The sequence below is a fragment of the Abrus precatorius genome, unplaced genomic scaffold (genome assembly GCF_003935025.1).
Source record: "Abrus precatorius isolate BTA unplaced genomic scaffold, Abrus_2018 Scaffold8, whole genome shotgun sequence".
In the NCBI taxonomy this organism is placed as follows: domain Eukaryota; kingdom Viridiplantae; phylum Streptophyta; class Magnoliopsida; order Fabales; family Fabaceae; genus Abrus; species Abrus precatorius.
This window is the reverse complement of record NW_020874428.1, coordinates 10,775,591-10,791,997: the sequence shown is the minus strand read 5'-3', so window position 1 is coordinate 10,791,997 and position 16,407 is coordinate 10,775,591. Positions and strand designations below refer to the sequence as shown.

Sequence of the window (16,407 nt, the reverse complement as noted above, 5' to 3'; positions counted from 1 at the left end):
TTTACTATTGATAATGAGCCGAGCCATATAGCTAGTCAATGTCATAACGGGGCATTCTACAATGTTAATGATTAGCAGTGGACAATGAATTGATGAAGGTGTTAGGCACATTAAATAAACTATTTTCTTTTCAGCATATAGTGTATATTTTCTGTCTAATATGCACTCAAGACCTATTTAAACTAAGAAAAGCATAACGATTGATATTCGAACTGAAAGACTATGTTAATTAAAATAATTTTTACTAATTTAACCACATTCTCGATGGTAGTATATAGTTTATGTTTTTAAGTTCGTAATTAGGTTCTTTACTAAAGAAATACTATGTTGAACTACGATTAAGCAAAGATATCCGTATTGGTTGTGGCCAAACCAACTAAACCATTCATTTTGGGGTCAATATGCTAGTCCAAACGAAGACCCCTTTCCTTTACTTATTTTTAATTGGGATTCAAGCTAGTAAAATTGTAGTGAAATATATTCCTAAAATAAACTTGTTTTGTTCGAAAGAATAGTGTTATTTATAATTCTACGGGAGACGGCCAAGTAATGTACAGCAAGAATGCAGCTTTTATTTTCATCATAAAACAAAAGAAAATAAAGGAAGGCACCTAACATTTGGGAATCTAACCTCAGATAACTCATAAATAAAAAGAAACATTCCATCTTTTCATTAATTGACAATAATTCCTCTCTCTCTCTCTCTCTCTCTTTGCAGTGTTTAGTTTATGAGAGTAGGAAAAGAGGAATAGTTTAACTTTGAATAAATTCTAAATTCATCCTTTGAAGATTAAGGTATCATTGGATTAGTTCTTAAAATATTTTCATCGCTATATTAATTCTTTGAAAATTAAAGTATACTATATCAGTCCTCAAATTAATTTTTTTACCAAATTAATCCTCATAAAATTGTCACTAAATTTATTTTTTCTGCCAATACTTTAGCCATTCATAAACTCACTGATAATTTTATATCTTAAGTAGTTTAGTAAAGGAATAATCTTTGAAAAATTAAACGGTGATGCTTTAATTTATGAACAGAAAATCAATTACAAATATCTAAAAAAACTAATGTGATAAGACCAAAATCAGAACTTATTCCTTAATTTATACGCATTGTTAACGAATACAATAAAATAAAATAAAATTTGATTCAATTTAATTCAATTTAAGGAAGAAATGCTAAAATTTCATATCATTTAATGAGTTTAACAGTATTATCAAACTCATCGAATAATATGAAAAATACACCATTAAATTTAATTACAGTAAGATATTAAAAATGGGAAAATACATCACCATAATGAAAGTGTGAAACTTATAAAATAAAGCTCAAAGGGAAGGAGGTACCAAAAATTGAGCCCATGTATGGGATTGCTTTTGTGATAATGTACCCTTTTAAAAGCAACTAAACCAAATGCAACTTTTGTTTATTAAATAGATGATGCTTGAAAACACTGCTCCACTAACAGGGTAATAGATCATCAAATATGCTTAACAACCATGTATGATGTATCCGTAACAACTCCAAGTTTCCTGTGTCATCGTCACCTTCTCTATAAATACCATCCTCATTAATATTGCTTCTCACAAGTCATAAACAAAGCTTAAATTTGTCATTTGAAATATGGCAGCTATTATCACAGTGATGCTCATAACATTGTCCCTCGCTTCTCTTGCTAGTGCACTAAGTGTGAATTACTATGACCATACGTGCCCTCAGGTAGAGTCCATTGTAGCTGGTGCTGTACATAAAGCAACCATAAATGACAAAACTGTCCCTGCTGCTCTGCTTCGGATGCATTTTCACGATTGTTTCATAAGGGTATGCAACTTTTTGTTCGATCTCCTTCTTAGCCTATGTTAATGTTCATATGGGCCAAGCAACTTTCCCTTACGTGCTGGTTAAATTTTTATTTTAAGGATATTATTATTATTAAAAGATAATGTTCCAAACATGCACTTAGTCAGTTACATTGTAGTGAAGTGGATACGTATAATACTGATCATTTCATATTGTAAGGGATGTGATGCTTCTGTTCTTCTGGAATCAAAGGGAAAGAATAAAGCAGAAAAGGATGGGCCTCCTAACATTTCTTTGCATGCATTCTATGTAATTGACAACGCCAAGAAAGCAGTGGAAGCCGTTTGTCCCGGGATCGTGTCTTGTGCTGATATTTTGGCTCTTGCTGCTAGGGATGCTGTTACTCTGGTCAGTGTCACAAACTATTAAGTCATCATTATTTTATTTTAGTTATTAATTTAAGGTTGTTTTTTTCAAGCTCTCAGCAACAAATTCAACTATTTAGGCCAATTGAGAATTAGAAATTTACTATTTATTTATTTATTAGTCTGGAGGACCCACTTGGGATGTACCCAAAGGAAGAAAGGATGGAAGAATATCAAAGGCCATTGAAACCAGACAATTGCCAGCTCCCACATTCAATATTTCCCAGTTACAACAAAGCTTCTCTCAAAGAGGCCTTTCCTTGGATGATCTTGTAGCCCTCTCAGGTAAGACTGAAATTATAAATTCAATTCACAATATCTAATCATGAGAAACATGTAGTTATCATGATTCCAGATTTGTTTAATTAATATTAGTATTTAGTTCCTAACTTCCTATTTCTTTAACCAGAAATAAAGATTGTATAGTAAATTAGCTGTACAACAAAATCCAATTTTACTATCTTATAATCAATACACACAAAAGAAAATGTAATAATCACTTATCTAAAATGGTAGTTACTATGTTATCCATATTGATTATACATATCATGATATGATGTTTTTTTTTTGTAATGATGTTATGTTCAGGAGGTCACACGCTCGGGTTCGCTCATTGTTCATCCTTACAGAACAGAATCCACAACTTCAGCCCCAAACAAGACATTGATCCATCAATGAACCCATCATTCGCAAGCAGGCTCCGAAGTATATGTCCCTCACCGAACAAGGTAAAAAACGCAGGAGCCCCATTGGATTCTAGTTCCACCTTGTTTGACAATGCTTATTACAAGCTACTCCTTCAAGGAAAGAGCATATTCTCTTCTGATCAAGCCCTTCTCTCTCATCCAAACACTAAAGCTTTGGTTTCCAAGTTTGGTCATTCCCAAGAGGAATTTGAAAGAGCCTTTGTCAAGTCCATGATCAAGATGAGCAGCATCACCGACGGTGGACAAGAAATCAGGCTTCACTGTAAATTCGTTAGATGATTCGTACGCAAAGTGTATGTATTATAATCCTATGATGACCAATGTTTTACAATTCAACAATTAAAGGATTCAGGAAACAAGGGAGATAAAATAAAAGGAAAAGGAGAAAATTCCCATTTACACTACATACCTTCATATTAAAGATTAATGAAAGATTCACTTGTTTTGTTAGTTGTAACTTGCATGTTGTAACCTATGTTCCCTCCAGCTTCTCTAGCAGCTGTGAGCCCAAGTGTGAAGTTCAAGTTTGTTGTAATTATTAATTAGAAAATTAATGAAAAGAGACTGATTCTCAACGATTAAATATATATTATTATGATATAAAATTTTATTAAGTAATTTGTGTTAATAAATTTGAATGCTTATTCTGCTCTCAACCCTGCAGTGAAAATAAAATATGAGAGGATCTTGATCCAGAATTAATTTTATAAATTTAAATAATTATGTAATTTTAACACTTACTATATTTATTTAGTACCGATTACCTATAGACTTGAAAAGATATTTTGTAACTTTTTTAAATTAACAACCGTAATTTTTTTAATATTTTAAAAAGTAAAGGGTATTAATATTTTTTTAACTAAATCACTAAATATCACTATTTATTAATATAAAATTAACAGTGATTATTGTTAAATTTGTAAAAGAAAGTAACAAATTCTCTCAATTATATAAAGGATATAATAGATTTTACTTATTTATAATTTCTCACTTAGCTTTTAGAGTTGAAAGAGTCACCTGGAAAATTTTTTAAGATATTTTCCCTGATATTAAAAAACCAAAAGCAGAATTGAAAGAGATTGCTGGAATGTAAAATGTTTTATTCTGGGAGATTTTGCATAGAAAAGATGGAAGCAGTCTAATATCCACGTTATTTGATAACAAAGTTATAATACTACCATTAGGAGTGAAAGCATTGAAACGTGGGTTATTAATATATAGAGACAATATCTTAATTAAGGTTTGAATGGCACCACATATTTACCTTCTCAAAATTTGCTTGGTGCAAAGGGCTTCCGCGTTCAAAGTGTAGGGAGTTATTTACACGCTTTCAATTTCAAACCTTAAGGATCAATCTAGACGTGATCCCAATAAAGTTAGAAGGCACATGTTACAATTCATATTTCATAATATATTTATTATAGGTATTTCTACACAAATATCAAAATTGAACTCAAGACCATGTATTTGTTGAGGAATCCAAATCTTTTACTCAAACCAATACATGTTGATATCTATTTTTATTGGTTTGAATGAAAAGCCAATGGCCTACGTAATTTACTTTAATATTTTTATTTTTACAAATTAGTAAAAATATCATTTTTAATGTTTTTTAAATTTATGTAAAAATAAAAAAACTGAGAAATACTTTTTTATTTTTTATAAATTTAATTAAAATATTTTGATAATTTTAAAAAATATACATTGTCATTCAAATATGAATTGTCATATCATTAACTTTTATAATAATTATTTTAAAAATCAAATTCATGATTATTTTTCATTAGTTGACAATATAAAGAAATTATATTAATAGTGTATGAAAATTACATTTTTTATATAATTTTTTTAAAAAAATATATTAAGAAAAGATAATATTGTTAGTAATTTTTTTAATTTTTCTTTCTCAAATATAAAACTTGGCTGGCAACAATGTTTTTAGGGGTAGAAAAGGACTGAATTGGGATAAATTATTGTTGCTCTTTATAGGACTTTAACTTCACTTATTTTCCAAATCTAAGACTACATTTAACTAATTACTTGATATACAATTCCTTTTTTAATTTCTAATCTTTTTAAAATCATGATCTAATCTAAAAATCTATTTACAATTTTCTATTATTATATGACTTTTTAAACAAGCCTGCAAACTTACAATATTCAGGTATATAGTTAACGAATAAAATAACCACTTCCTATGGAGGATAAGTCAACACCAAAAAGAAAATAAAAACCTAACACGCCTAAAGAGATTTAGTTTTATTGATAAAATTTTTTTAATTTATTTTATTATATATGAATTTAATTTTAATATACTGTCATTATAAAAAAATTTACACTAACAATTAAATAAAATTTATTCTAAATATAAATTTTGAAGCAATTATTATAAAAATTATAATTTTAAATTACATGACAATTATATTATGAAAACGTTCAAATTATATGTGTGTAAAATTTTTATCATGTCAGATATCAGTTTTTTTTTTTTTTTGCTAATCAGATATCAGTTTTTGAACTATATTATTCTTGTTATTAAATATTATAATATTTTTCATAATTTATTTATTTTGATCTTATTGTACATAGCATCATCTGGAGTTTCTTTTTTTCTCTCTTACTGCTTCTTGCATAGTTATAAACAAATTATATAATTTTACTGTACAAAAATATTTTTTCTTAATTTTTAGATACACATTAAATTATTTAATGACATATATGTCCACGTGGATTTACTAATATAATTTTTGTGCTAGTATGACAGTGCCACGTCAGTTTTTATTTATTTATTTCTCACCATTAAAAACATGCGGAAATCGTGGCAAAAAGTTTTCTTTTTTTTTTTCTTTCGGGTTTAAAATTCTTTGACAGGTAAGGAGACTTCTAGAGTACCAACTTTGTGTTACAAGCTGACTACTATAATTGCGTGTTACTAGTTTAGTCCACTTTATTAGAAAATAACTATTTAATATCATCGTTTTCAAAAATATTTAAAGAAAAATTATTATTTTTCTAAAAATAACCTACACAATATATACGCGTAACCAAGAGATCAATATGTACAATAGAAATTGATAAAGCATAACAAAAAAGTGGAATAAGATCTTTTAGTTGACATGAACCTTTGATTTTTAACTTATTTGACCTTTCACAAACTTATATATGTTTCTGGTAAGGAAAATTGAACGAAACAAAAATAATAATAAAATTTGAAGCATTAATGAACAGTCATCAAAACCACCTTGCCATAGGAAAGGAAGAGACCCTTTTGAGTTGTGAAACCTTCATGCACTGTGACAGCTTGCGCAGAAGCTTCATATATATATATATTTATATATATATATGGAAGTAACTTAAGACTTTGAAAATTTTTCTCAAATTTGTATCAGCCGGAAGGAAGAGTTGTGTGTAATTGTTCTTCAATGATTTTTCTCTGTAATTTCTTGCACAAGAAGCCTTCTGGATCTATTTGTGGTGAGAAAGCACAAGTAAATATGTTCCTGAAGCTCTTCCAACTGCTCCAAAAAGCTAGACTCATGCTCACGAAATTCCCTCATAACCTGTTTCAATATTTCACATTTTCCATTCCTCACACAAACATCAGCAATCATTTTCCTGTGCTCCACCTCATCATGTAACCTCTTCACCATCCTATTCATAGTATCCAAATCATTGATCAGTATATAAATCCCTTTTGCAGCAACATCAAGTTGCTCGCATAGCCTCTCCGAAGAGCTTGTGCTCAGACTCTCACGTGCCCTCTTTGTTTTCTTCATGAATAAACCAACCAAGCCACCCACAATGCTTGGTGCAGCCACCAACCCAACTATGCTATGGAAAGAAAAGACTAATAAAGCAATTAAAACAGCACTATGTGAAGTCAAAAGAACAATTCCTCCAATGTTCTTGCAAACCCTCTTCAATGTCAATTTTCTTCGAATTTCCCTTCTCTTTGATTTTAGTCTATGAAGGAGTTGCATGTATCTGTCGTGTATGTCAGGGAACTGCGTGGTGCTAACAATGGACAAAGGGTTGTTTTGCAAAGCAAAGGAAGCAAGATCTCTATAAATATCATCCTTGTGGGTTAGGCCATTGGCATCATAATCATTGTAATCAAGCACTGTTTTGCTTAACTTAACAACCCGTGTGATTCGTCGATAAGAAAGTCGCATTGAATGGATAGCTTGAAGGATTGTGTCACAACAACGACATGCTTCTAAGCTAGCTTCGAAGTAGTCCACAAGAAGATGGTGCACCTTCAAACTTTGTGTCATGTTTGCTATGATTTCTTGGCGGGGTTCGAGCAAATACTCGGTAAGCTGAATGCATAAAGGAAGAGGAGATGAAGAGGAAGCGGAAGAAAGTCTTTTGGTGCTGGTCTTTCCAAGTTGTCCTTGCGCTTTGTTGCATATTTCGATATATGACTTTGTTCTGAATGCTTCAAGATATTCTTCATTCACGTTTGGCCTCTTGCACAAGCCATCTTCCTCACATTCTTTCCGTGGTCCACCTGCTTTGAAAAAAATGAACTTCATTATTAGCTAATTATTGGAACCATTCTGTGGTAACTACTATTACCTTACCAATCACTCTATGGTTTGAGTTGAAAAAAAACAAACATCTAATCATGAACGAAGAAAAGCAAACAAGACTTGTAATTATGGCCAGGAGCTAGATTAAATTATTAATTACTGCTTTCAACACCCCTCAAATTAATGAAAAATCTTAGCATAAGAATGTTAATTAATGGATTTGATCACGGCTAGAAAAAGAAGCTTAACACATATATGATATTTAATTTTTAGATATTATGAACGATGAAAAGAGTTGAAAAAAATTAAACGAACTTGCCTGTTGTTGGTCGTAGAGAACAAAGCCACCCAGTACATGTCATATCTCATAAAGAAATATTAGAGATGGAGAATGAGATCTAATTTTGTGTTGTGTGGAGTCAGATGGAGATATAATGAATTAAGTGGATGAAGGAATGGTGACACCAAAATATATATAGAGAGGGAGGGTGTTGTGTATTGATGATTTGGGGGAGAAGCTAAGAAGAAAAGAGAAGGAATCCAGTTGGCAGTTAGCAATACCACAAATGGTTAAATGGCTTTGCTCACACGTTAGCGTCCCTCACACGGTGTGTTCTCCCACGTCAACACCAAGTAGCTCCTCCCATAAGCTCAATCCCTCCATTTTTAAATATCAAATCATATACACATATCTTAAAATATATAAAAAAGAAAAGAAAATGTGAGTACTATTCACTTTAATATTAAAAGGCATTTTTCTACTATAACATTGCTTAGTACTATAATATTGGTGGGCAGGGTTGTGAACTGAAAGAGGTGTTATGCTTGAATAGATTGTGGATAAATCTCCAAAAATCATGTTTGATAGGGAGTGTTAAGTCACGGCTTGCCCTGATATTACTGATAATTGATAACGAACGCGTTTGTGTGTAAGATATGAAGCACAGATGGCAATAAATCAGGATATTAACGTGGGGTCCTACGATTCTCATTCAATGTATATCTGTTTGCCACGTAGACTCCGTAATGATTGCAGATGTTCCGTAGCAGTTTGATCCATGTCAAAATTCTTCTTAAACCTAAATTGAAGCCAGGCCATGAATTAATTAAAAAGTTCTTGTAACGAGTCAATTATTAGTCCTCGTGCATTGTAAGTATATTGTTTTAAATTTAAAATATACTATTGTATAATTTTTTAAAAATCAATAAAAAATATAAATTAATAATTTTATTATTAATAATAAATATTTTATTATATTAAATAAAAATTTTTAAATGTGATTTAAAAAAAATTATTTAAGATATTTTATAAAAATATTTAAAAATATATTAAACTAATAACCAATATTTATTTTCATTTTATGCACCGTTCTGACTAGTTCGTTGTATATATAACAAATTTAATTCTAGGATATTAAGTTAATGTGGTGTTAAAAATTATATTAAAATATAATATTATTATGAAACTTTTTATTTTTGATTCTATAATTAAAGTGGTTTTTATAGATATTAATCAGAATTTTTTTATATTATAAATTTAAGTTTATAATTTACAATACAAAAGTTATAAGAATATTTTTTTTCTTTCTTCAAGTTATGTTGTTTAACTTCTTACATTATTGATTATTTTTTAAATATTCTTATTTAAATTTAAAGGTAATTATCATTTTTTTTATTTTAAATATTAATATATTATAACAATTAAAAATGCTTTTAAAATAAATTAAATATTAAAATATTATTATCTTAATTAGTCTTAATTTAAATTTAATTTTTAATTTAAATGTACTATATCAATAAAATTATTTTATCCTTTTATTTTATAATTTTCTTGCAACACGTTCTTTTTATTGATTGATTTTTTTTTTATAATAAAATTATTTTTTTATAAAAATAATAAATCTAGAAGATAAATAATTTGACTTTTTTTTAAAAATAACCTCTCACAGAAAGTGTGATAAGAATGCATTGCTAGTATTTCTCATGCCCACAATATCACATAAGTAAAAACATCCTTTAAATAAAATAATTATAAATTTAATTAATATACATATATTTTATAAAAGATATACTATTTAATTATGTTAATATTGATATAAAATGCAAGTGAAATATACTTCTATATCATAAATTTAAGCTTAGATTTTGTAATGAAAATTTTAGAGTTATGTGATTTTTTTACATTAAATATTTAATTTATTTTTTATTTTATTCAACTTATTATTTAAATTTAATATATTATATCAAATTGTCTAAACTTAACCTATCTTTGTATAAGTATACGGTAAAGAGAAATAGGTCATTTCAATTTCCGTACAATTTTTGAACAGAAATTGAGCAGTTGAATTTTATTTTTGTTTAAATGAAAGTAAAAACTGAAACGTTCAATTCTCGTGTAAATTAAAACGAATTTAAATTTATGATTAAAAGTAAAACTGCACTGTCCAATTTTTTCGTAAACTGAAATGAATCTAGATTCATAGTATAGTTATTCAAACAAAATTATTATGAATTTAATCAATTAAAAGTAATTGTCAGAGAATTTAAAACCAATCACTAGACTTTTTATTGTCTTCTGGTAAGCCATAAAAAAAATATTACATTGTAATAACAGGGAGAGTATTACAGGAAGTAAAGACACCAATGGTATTAGAAACAAGACAGGAAGTTGGACCAAGTCCATGAAAGCTTCAAACTTGGTCGTGGGGGTTTTTAAAATTTGGTCTCACAAATAGTAAATATTGAATAACAATTTGATACTTAAAATAGAACCCCAATTGAAGTCTAGATCTTTGAACTGCCAGCAATGTCAATGACGAAACGGTAGCGAACATCATTCTTAGCAAGGCGCTCCAAAGCCTCATTGATTCTGTCTGGCGTAACTAACTCAATGTCGCTCGTGATATTGTACTTCCCGCAAACGTCCAACATTTCCTGCGTCTCTTTTATTCCTCCAATGATGCCACCTTTCACCGATCTTTTTCCTGTCACAAATGTTAATCGATCATCTTATCAAATTATTTCTTTTTTTAATAAATCCACTTACTGTTAACTTCAGTATATTTAATTACTAAAACATGATAAATTATTATTTTTAAGTACTTAAACTAAACTCTAACAGTTAAAAGTCAACATTTTTTTTAATTAAATAGGAAATGCACAAGGGGAGTGGAGGTTAATATTAGTACCAAATAACAATGGGAAAGCAGGCAACTGGAATGGCTTGTCCGGTGCCCCCACGATAAATAAGGTCCCATTTACTTTGAGCAATTCCAAGACAGTCAAAAGAGAGTGCTCTGCGGATACAGTGTCCAATATAAAATCTAGGCTTTTCCTTGCAGCCTGTCATCTCAGAATAAACTAAATTTCAGTGGCCCATTTTAGCCCAAGCCCAAATGCATCAAACCAAATTTCAGTGGCTTTAGTTTTGCTTTTGGACCACATGGTGATGGCAAAATTTTGACGAATTTGATCCATATTGACAGATAATAAAAAGTTGAATGTGAAAAGAGTTAGCAAACCTGTAATTGTTTAGGGTTAGAGCTGATTATGAAATCATCAGCACCCAAACGCTCCTTAGCTTCAGCTTCTTTGGAGGGCGAAGTGCTGATGACGGTAACATGGTGGCCAAATGCCTTGCCAAATTTGACTGCTATATGTCCAAGGCCTCCCAAACCAACTACCCCAATCTTTTTCCCCGGTGTTGCTACCAAATCGTGGTCTTTCAATGGACTGAACACTGTTATACCCGCACAGAGTAGAGGTGCTGTTGCATCCAATGGTAGGTTTGCCGGAATGTGTACCACATACCTTCATATTCAATTTTTATAATCTTTAGAAAATTAATTGAATTCAGATTAGAACATTAATGAGGTGTGTGCTTTGTTTTTGTAAAAAAATTTTAGGTATATTCAAAAAATTTAGATCAATAAAAAAAATGCATATCAAGTAATAAAAATTGTTATATATAATTTATTTAAAATTATATTATTTATATTATTTGTTATATAATTTTATTATTATGTATATTTAATTTTTATTTTATTTTTTTATATTTTCTTATAACGTTTTAGTTTTAAATAAGATATAATTTATATTAAATTTATTTAATAATAAATTATTATATTTTTTATATTTAAATGAGCTAGAGAATGATTAAATTTTTGAATAAAATTAAAATACAATCAAAATTAAACTAACTAAAATTATTAAAAAATAATATTATATTAATATTTAATTATTATATTAATATATTATGTTATAATTAATTTTTATTTAAAAAATAAAATTTTTAAAAATTTATAAAAAAATAAAATAAGAAATTAAATATATATATATATAATATAATATAATAAGATTATATAGCAAATAATATAAATAATATAACTTTAAATAAATTATATATAATAAATTTTTTTAACTTAACACTGTCTCTTTTTTTTTAGTCTAAATTTTTTGGATAAGATATTCATAAAAAAAATTAGAATACCACAAAATGTACCTATTAATTCTTTTTTTATAAATAAGACTAAATATAAAAAAATGATATTTAATGCTATCACATATTATTAAAATAAAATTTTATAATTAATAAACAAAATAACATCACTTAAATTTTGTCCATTTCTGTGATAGCCTCTGATCATATAATATTCAAATCGCAAGAAATGTAGATTGAAAAGCTTTCCAAAGGATAAGTCTCCCGGTTGGCCGGCCTCATAAATAGAGCATTCATTACTTTTAGATTTTGGGGAAAAATATATATTTTATTTAATATATACTTTTTAAGCAATTAAAAATATTTTATAAGTTTAACTGTAAACATCTTTTTTGTTAAGCCTTTGTTCAAGTCACTATATAAAATTTAGAAAACATAAATAAAAAAATCTACATCAAATTTCGAATCACATAATGTTTAATTATTCTATAGTTTCATGTATCTTTCTTTTTTACTTTTTCTATAATAATGAATTGTGTCAATAGTATTACTATCTTAAAATTAACAGAATATTAGAGCAATAACTTAGATATAAAAAAAACTAGAAATAAAAAATTAACAATTTTAACCTTTTATATAAGTTCAACTAAATAATTTTTAAAAAAATCCTAATTATTTAATTTAATAATAAAAAAAACTTAAAATAAGGAGTAGAAAGGGTACTCCGTATAGTTGTTAAAAAAAAAATATCTAAAAAATCAACCAAAAACTTCAATAACGAGTCTCTTCAACAACCACTGCAATTACTTTAAAAGCAACGCTGTCTTCTGTTGCGTGTTCATCTTACTCCGAAAAAAAAAGTACTTCCAAGTTAAATGATTATTAATAAAATAATTCCACCCATTCGTAATATTTAATGTTAAATTAAAAAAATATATTTTTGATTAAATAAAGATCTATTGTTATATTTGATTGTATAACTGATTAATTAAGTTTAATAAAAAATTTAATTAAATTATTTATTATTATAAAAATGGAAACATCACCTAATATATATTTTAAAACACTTAAACCATGTAATATAATAACTAAATTATTCGTCCATGAATATTACTATGAAGGTATTGATCAACAAAATTATGAACTTATTCATCAGTATGAGATTAAAATAGAAACCATATTCTGAAAGAACAAGCATGAGTGGGATCTAGTATAATCCCTACAATAAAAGAGAGAACTATAAGGAACCTGTAATCAGCGACGAGCGTTTCGGAGTAGCCACCATAAGTGATGCTGCCATCCCAGAAAATGCCGTTGTAAGTGAATTGTAACTTTTCGCAATAGTTTTCCTGATCGTTCTTGCACTGCTCACAGTCCAAACACGTGGCTGCCAAACACCCCACACCCACTCTGTCTCCTTCATTGAACCCCTTCACATCACTCCCCACCTTAGTAATCTCTCCAACAATCTCGTGCCTACACAATACAATAGTTAACTTTGTGCATATGTTGAAGAAATTGAGAGGACAGAGAGAAACAGAGTATGGAAAATTACCCAGGTACCACAGGATACATAGTGATGCCCCAGTCATTTTTAACGTGGTGGATATCTGTGTGGCAAATCCCACAGTACAATATCTTTATGCTCACATCGTGAGGGCCATTCTCCCTGGGTTTAATCAAATTTATTCACAAACAAATTCATGGTTTTCTTTTCTCAATATTTCACCAAAATAAACAAATAAAAATGGATAGTGAAATCAATTAGTACCTTCTTTTGAAGGTGTATGGAGTAATCTTGCCAGAAGGATCATGAGCTGCCCAGCCAGATACGGTGAGTGTGTGATTCGGTGTAGTCTGAGCCATAGTGCACAGTGAGAGCTATTAGAGGAAGGAATTGCAACCCACCCACCAACAACACTCTCTTATCCACCACTCTGTTGCCTCCTCCAAAGCAATGAAGAAATCAATGATTCAACTATAAAGTGAGTGGTGAACCTTCACTATTTATAGAGAGAAAAGTATTGAAAAATATTAGAGTTCACAAGGCCGCCCAAAATTAATTAATTTATATTTATAAAGATAATGTCTAAACGAATAAAATATTAAATTTTGGAGGTTTTAGCAAATTTAACTCTATCATACATTTTATCAGAATGCAAAACAGTCCAGTAAGATAGACCTATTTTTTTTCTTTAAAAATGTTTAAAGTTTTCTTCCCATAAAATATTAGCCCATCTCGCGGCACCGAGGGAATTATTACCTGCGTTGCGTGATCCACATGCTCTTTATTACATTTTAAATGTATTGGGTGGCGAGCGCATGTTCGGAAATGATGAATATAAATGTTGTTTTTGTTTTTAATCAATGTCTTACAATTTTTCATGTGCTATTTATTAAACTAATGCTTTTTAAGTCTGCGCTTCACAAGATCATTTCTCATTTAGTAAACGCAGCTGGTGTACAAAGAATATTAATTAATATTACCAATTAATAATCATCTTTGATTGAATTTTTTTATATTTAATTACTCATTTACAAGTTGTTACAGGATAGTCATTTAGAGTAGTACACTTGGCACATCTTCTTTGATTCACTGTTAGTTATTTCTCAATCCTATAGACAATTTGTATGGTTGATTCTGAATACTTGTATAAAACAATACTATTGTAATTCATTTTTCAGTGAATCAATTAAGAACATTCTTCTAGGAATTAAGAAAGATTTAACACGTTCGTTTATTTTTAATTGCTAAAAATACATTAAATTATATGATAATTAGATGATAAAATTCTGATACATTACAGAAAGTAGGGTTTTAATCTCTAACTATATTTCCTAGTCCTACTATGTACTTTTTTTTTTTCCTTTCCACCTTCCTTTGGTTGGTCTCATGTGAATAATTTTAAAAACTGTTTCAATGATAAATGAGAAAAAGCACAAATGAAAAAAAAAAACTATAATTTTCTTATTATATCTTCTTAAGCATAAAAGATGTGATTAGTTATATGTTTCCAATGTTAAAAGTTCATTTTCATAACGTGAAAACAAAATTACATTTCACTTAAGTACTTTTTTACGTAATCCAAAGAAGCCCTCAAAAGCAGGAAAGCAAAAAATTGTGATATTATATAGTAGGATAATATACTAAAAAAAAATCTATTTAGTATCTACTGTTTCTGAACGGGCAATTTTTGGTCAGATCATGTAGACTTTTTCTTACCTTAGTATATGACTAAAAATGAAACTAAGTAAATTAATATTCATATGATTAAAATAATATAGGTCTTTATTTTAATAATAGTAAAAAATGTAAGAGAAACCACGATCATGAAAATAACTAGGAAGCTTTCCAACTAACTTTATTATTGGTTGTTTTCCTCAACATTATGTTATATATGTATTTCTTAAAAGAGCTAAGCCAGTTGACTTGTTTATAGTTCTTAGTAAACTAAATAGTTGAATGGAAATTACCCAGAAATCATTAAGCGGTGATTAAGAAAATCATAGTCTTCCATACCTACTTTTTTTTATAAGCAAATTAAACAAATCAATTTGAATAATAATGAAAAAAACACTCGAAATGTCCTTGAATATCGAGTTTAAACAAGCTTTAAAAATGACAACCACTCCAAATTGTCTCTTGTACCATGTTTACATATAAATGTTGCAACCATCTTTTTTATTTTTATTTTAAAAAATAAACTAATTAATTACTGTATAAAAATAAATATTAGTATTTAAAAGAAAAAAAAAACTAGTGAAAATTTTGCCATGACTACCTGGGTCCTTCACAGCCACAGGGCAGTACTAATCAATTTATTTATAACACTGGTGACGCAAGGGTAGCCAATGCGACAAATTTATAGTGGTTGGTGTGGTCCTGACTATATTAAACATAATTTTCTGAGTCTAACTAGAGCTACGGAATAGAAAATGAGAGTGTGGATCAACATGTTCAAACGAAAGACAAATCCAAAACAATTTTACTTTTTGTTGATGTTGGTCCTGTCAATGTCACTTGGGAAATTTCCCAGTCTTGTTTTCGTTCGTCTTTTTTTTTTTTTTTCTTTTGGTCTTGATAGGCCTGGAATTTGGAAAATGATTAAAGTTTTTTAGTTGGTTGGCTCATGGGCTACGTCCATTTAAAAGAAAGTTCTTGAAAGCAGGTTGACCCAAACTCAGTCTGTCTTCACCAAAAACACAAGGTACTCGATCATAGGTTTTTGTTGTAATTTCATTAGTTTTTTTTATATCATAGATCACTCTATATATATATATATATATATATATATATATATATATAGAAAAGATCGAGCACAACAATATTCTGATTTAAATATTTTGTATAAAAAATGAGCAAAATAGTTAAAGATAAATAAAAGAACTTACAGAAATATTGTTCTTCTTATTGAAACTTGTTGAAAGTTTGATAATGAGATATTGTAAGGATATTGGAAGAGTACAAGGGTTAAGATCTAAAGAGTACAAAACTTGAAAT

General features: G+C 28.6%; 3 protein-coding genes across 3 annotated transcripts; 1 reads left to right on the top strand and 2 right to left on the bottom strand.

Moving 5' to 3' along the window:
• The first annotated feature begins 1,627 nt into the window (after positions 1-1,627).
• Positions 1,628-3,215, top strand: LOC113845854 (peroxidase 64). Its single transcript, XM_027473501.1, has 4 exons — positions 1,628-1,825; positions 2,024-2,212; positions 2,352-2,514; positions 2,818-3,215. The coding sequence occupies exons 1-4, from the start codon at positions 1,628-1,630 to the stop codon at positions 3,213-3,215; spliced, it is 948 nt and encodes a 315-aa protein (XP_027329302.1).
• A 2,818-nt stretch (positions 3,216-6,033) lies between these two features.
• On the bottom strand, positions 6,034-8,014 carry LOC113846277 (UPF0496 protein At1g20180). The gene is made up of 2 exons (XM_027474353.1): positions 7,788-8,014; positions 6,034-7,446 (listed from the first exon to the last, which is right to left on the bottom strand). Exons 1-2 carry the CDS (start codon positions 7,828-7,830, stop codon positions 6,356-6,358), a joined length of 1,134 nt encoding a protein of 377 aa, XP_027330154.1. The 5' UTR covers positions 7,831-8,014; the 3' UTR covers positions 6,034-6,355.
• A 2,237-nt stretch (positions 8,015-10,251) lies between these two features.
• LOC113846278 (probable cinnamyl alcohol dehydrogenase 6) lies at positions 10,252-13,950 on the bottom strand. The gene is made up of 6 exons (XM_027474354.1): positions 13,678-13,950; positions 13,462-13,575; positions 13,155-13,382; positions 10,990-11,278; positions 10,657-10,810; positions 10,252-10,452 (listed from the first exon to the last, which is right to left on the bottom strand). The coding sequence occupies exons 1-6, from the start codon at positions 13,770-13,772 to the stop codon at positions 10,253-10,255; spliced, it is 1,080 nt and encodes a 359-aa protein (XP_027330155.1). The 5' UTR covers positions 13,773-13,950; the 3' UTR covers position 10,252.
• Between the last annotated feature and the right edge of the window lie 2,457 nt (positions 13,951-16,407).

Bases quoted from the DNA above. Each gene is read 5' to 3' on its own strand.
- LOC113845854 (XM_027473501.1), top strand. From the start codon at position 1,628: ATGGCAGCTATTATCACAGTGATGCTCATAACATTGTCCCTCGCTTCT. The intron at 2,213-2,351 runs GTCAGTGTCACA...TTTATTTATTAG, and splicing joins CTAGGGATGCTGTTACTCTG to TCTGGAGGACCCACTTGGGA. The intron at 2,515-2,817 runs GTAAGACTGAAA...TGTTATGTTCAG, and splicing joins TGATCTTGTAGCCCTCTCAG to GAGGTCACACGCTCGGGTTC.
- LOC113846278 (XM_027474354.1), bottom strand. From the start codon at position 13,772: ATGGCTCAGACTACACCGAATCACACACTCACCGTATCTGGCTGGGCA. The intron at 13,383-13,461 runs GTAATTTTCCAT...TGTATTGTGTAG, and splicing joins ATGTATCCTGTGGTACCTGG to GCACGAGATTGTTGGAGAGA. The intron at 10,453-10,656 runs GTACTAATATTA...CATTTGTGACAG, and splicing joins TGCTTTCCCATTGTTATTTG to GAAAAAGATCGGTGAAAGGT.
- LOC113846277 (XM_027474353.1), bottom strand. From the start codon at position 7,830: ATGACATGTACTGGGTGGCTTTGTTCTCTACGACCAACAACAG. The intron at 7,447-7,787 runs GCAAGTTCGTTT...TTTTCAAAGCAG, and splicing joins TTCTCTACGACCAACAACAG to GTGGACCACGGAAAGAATGT.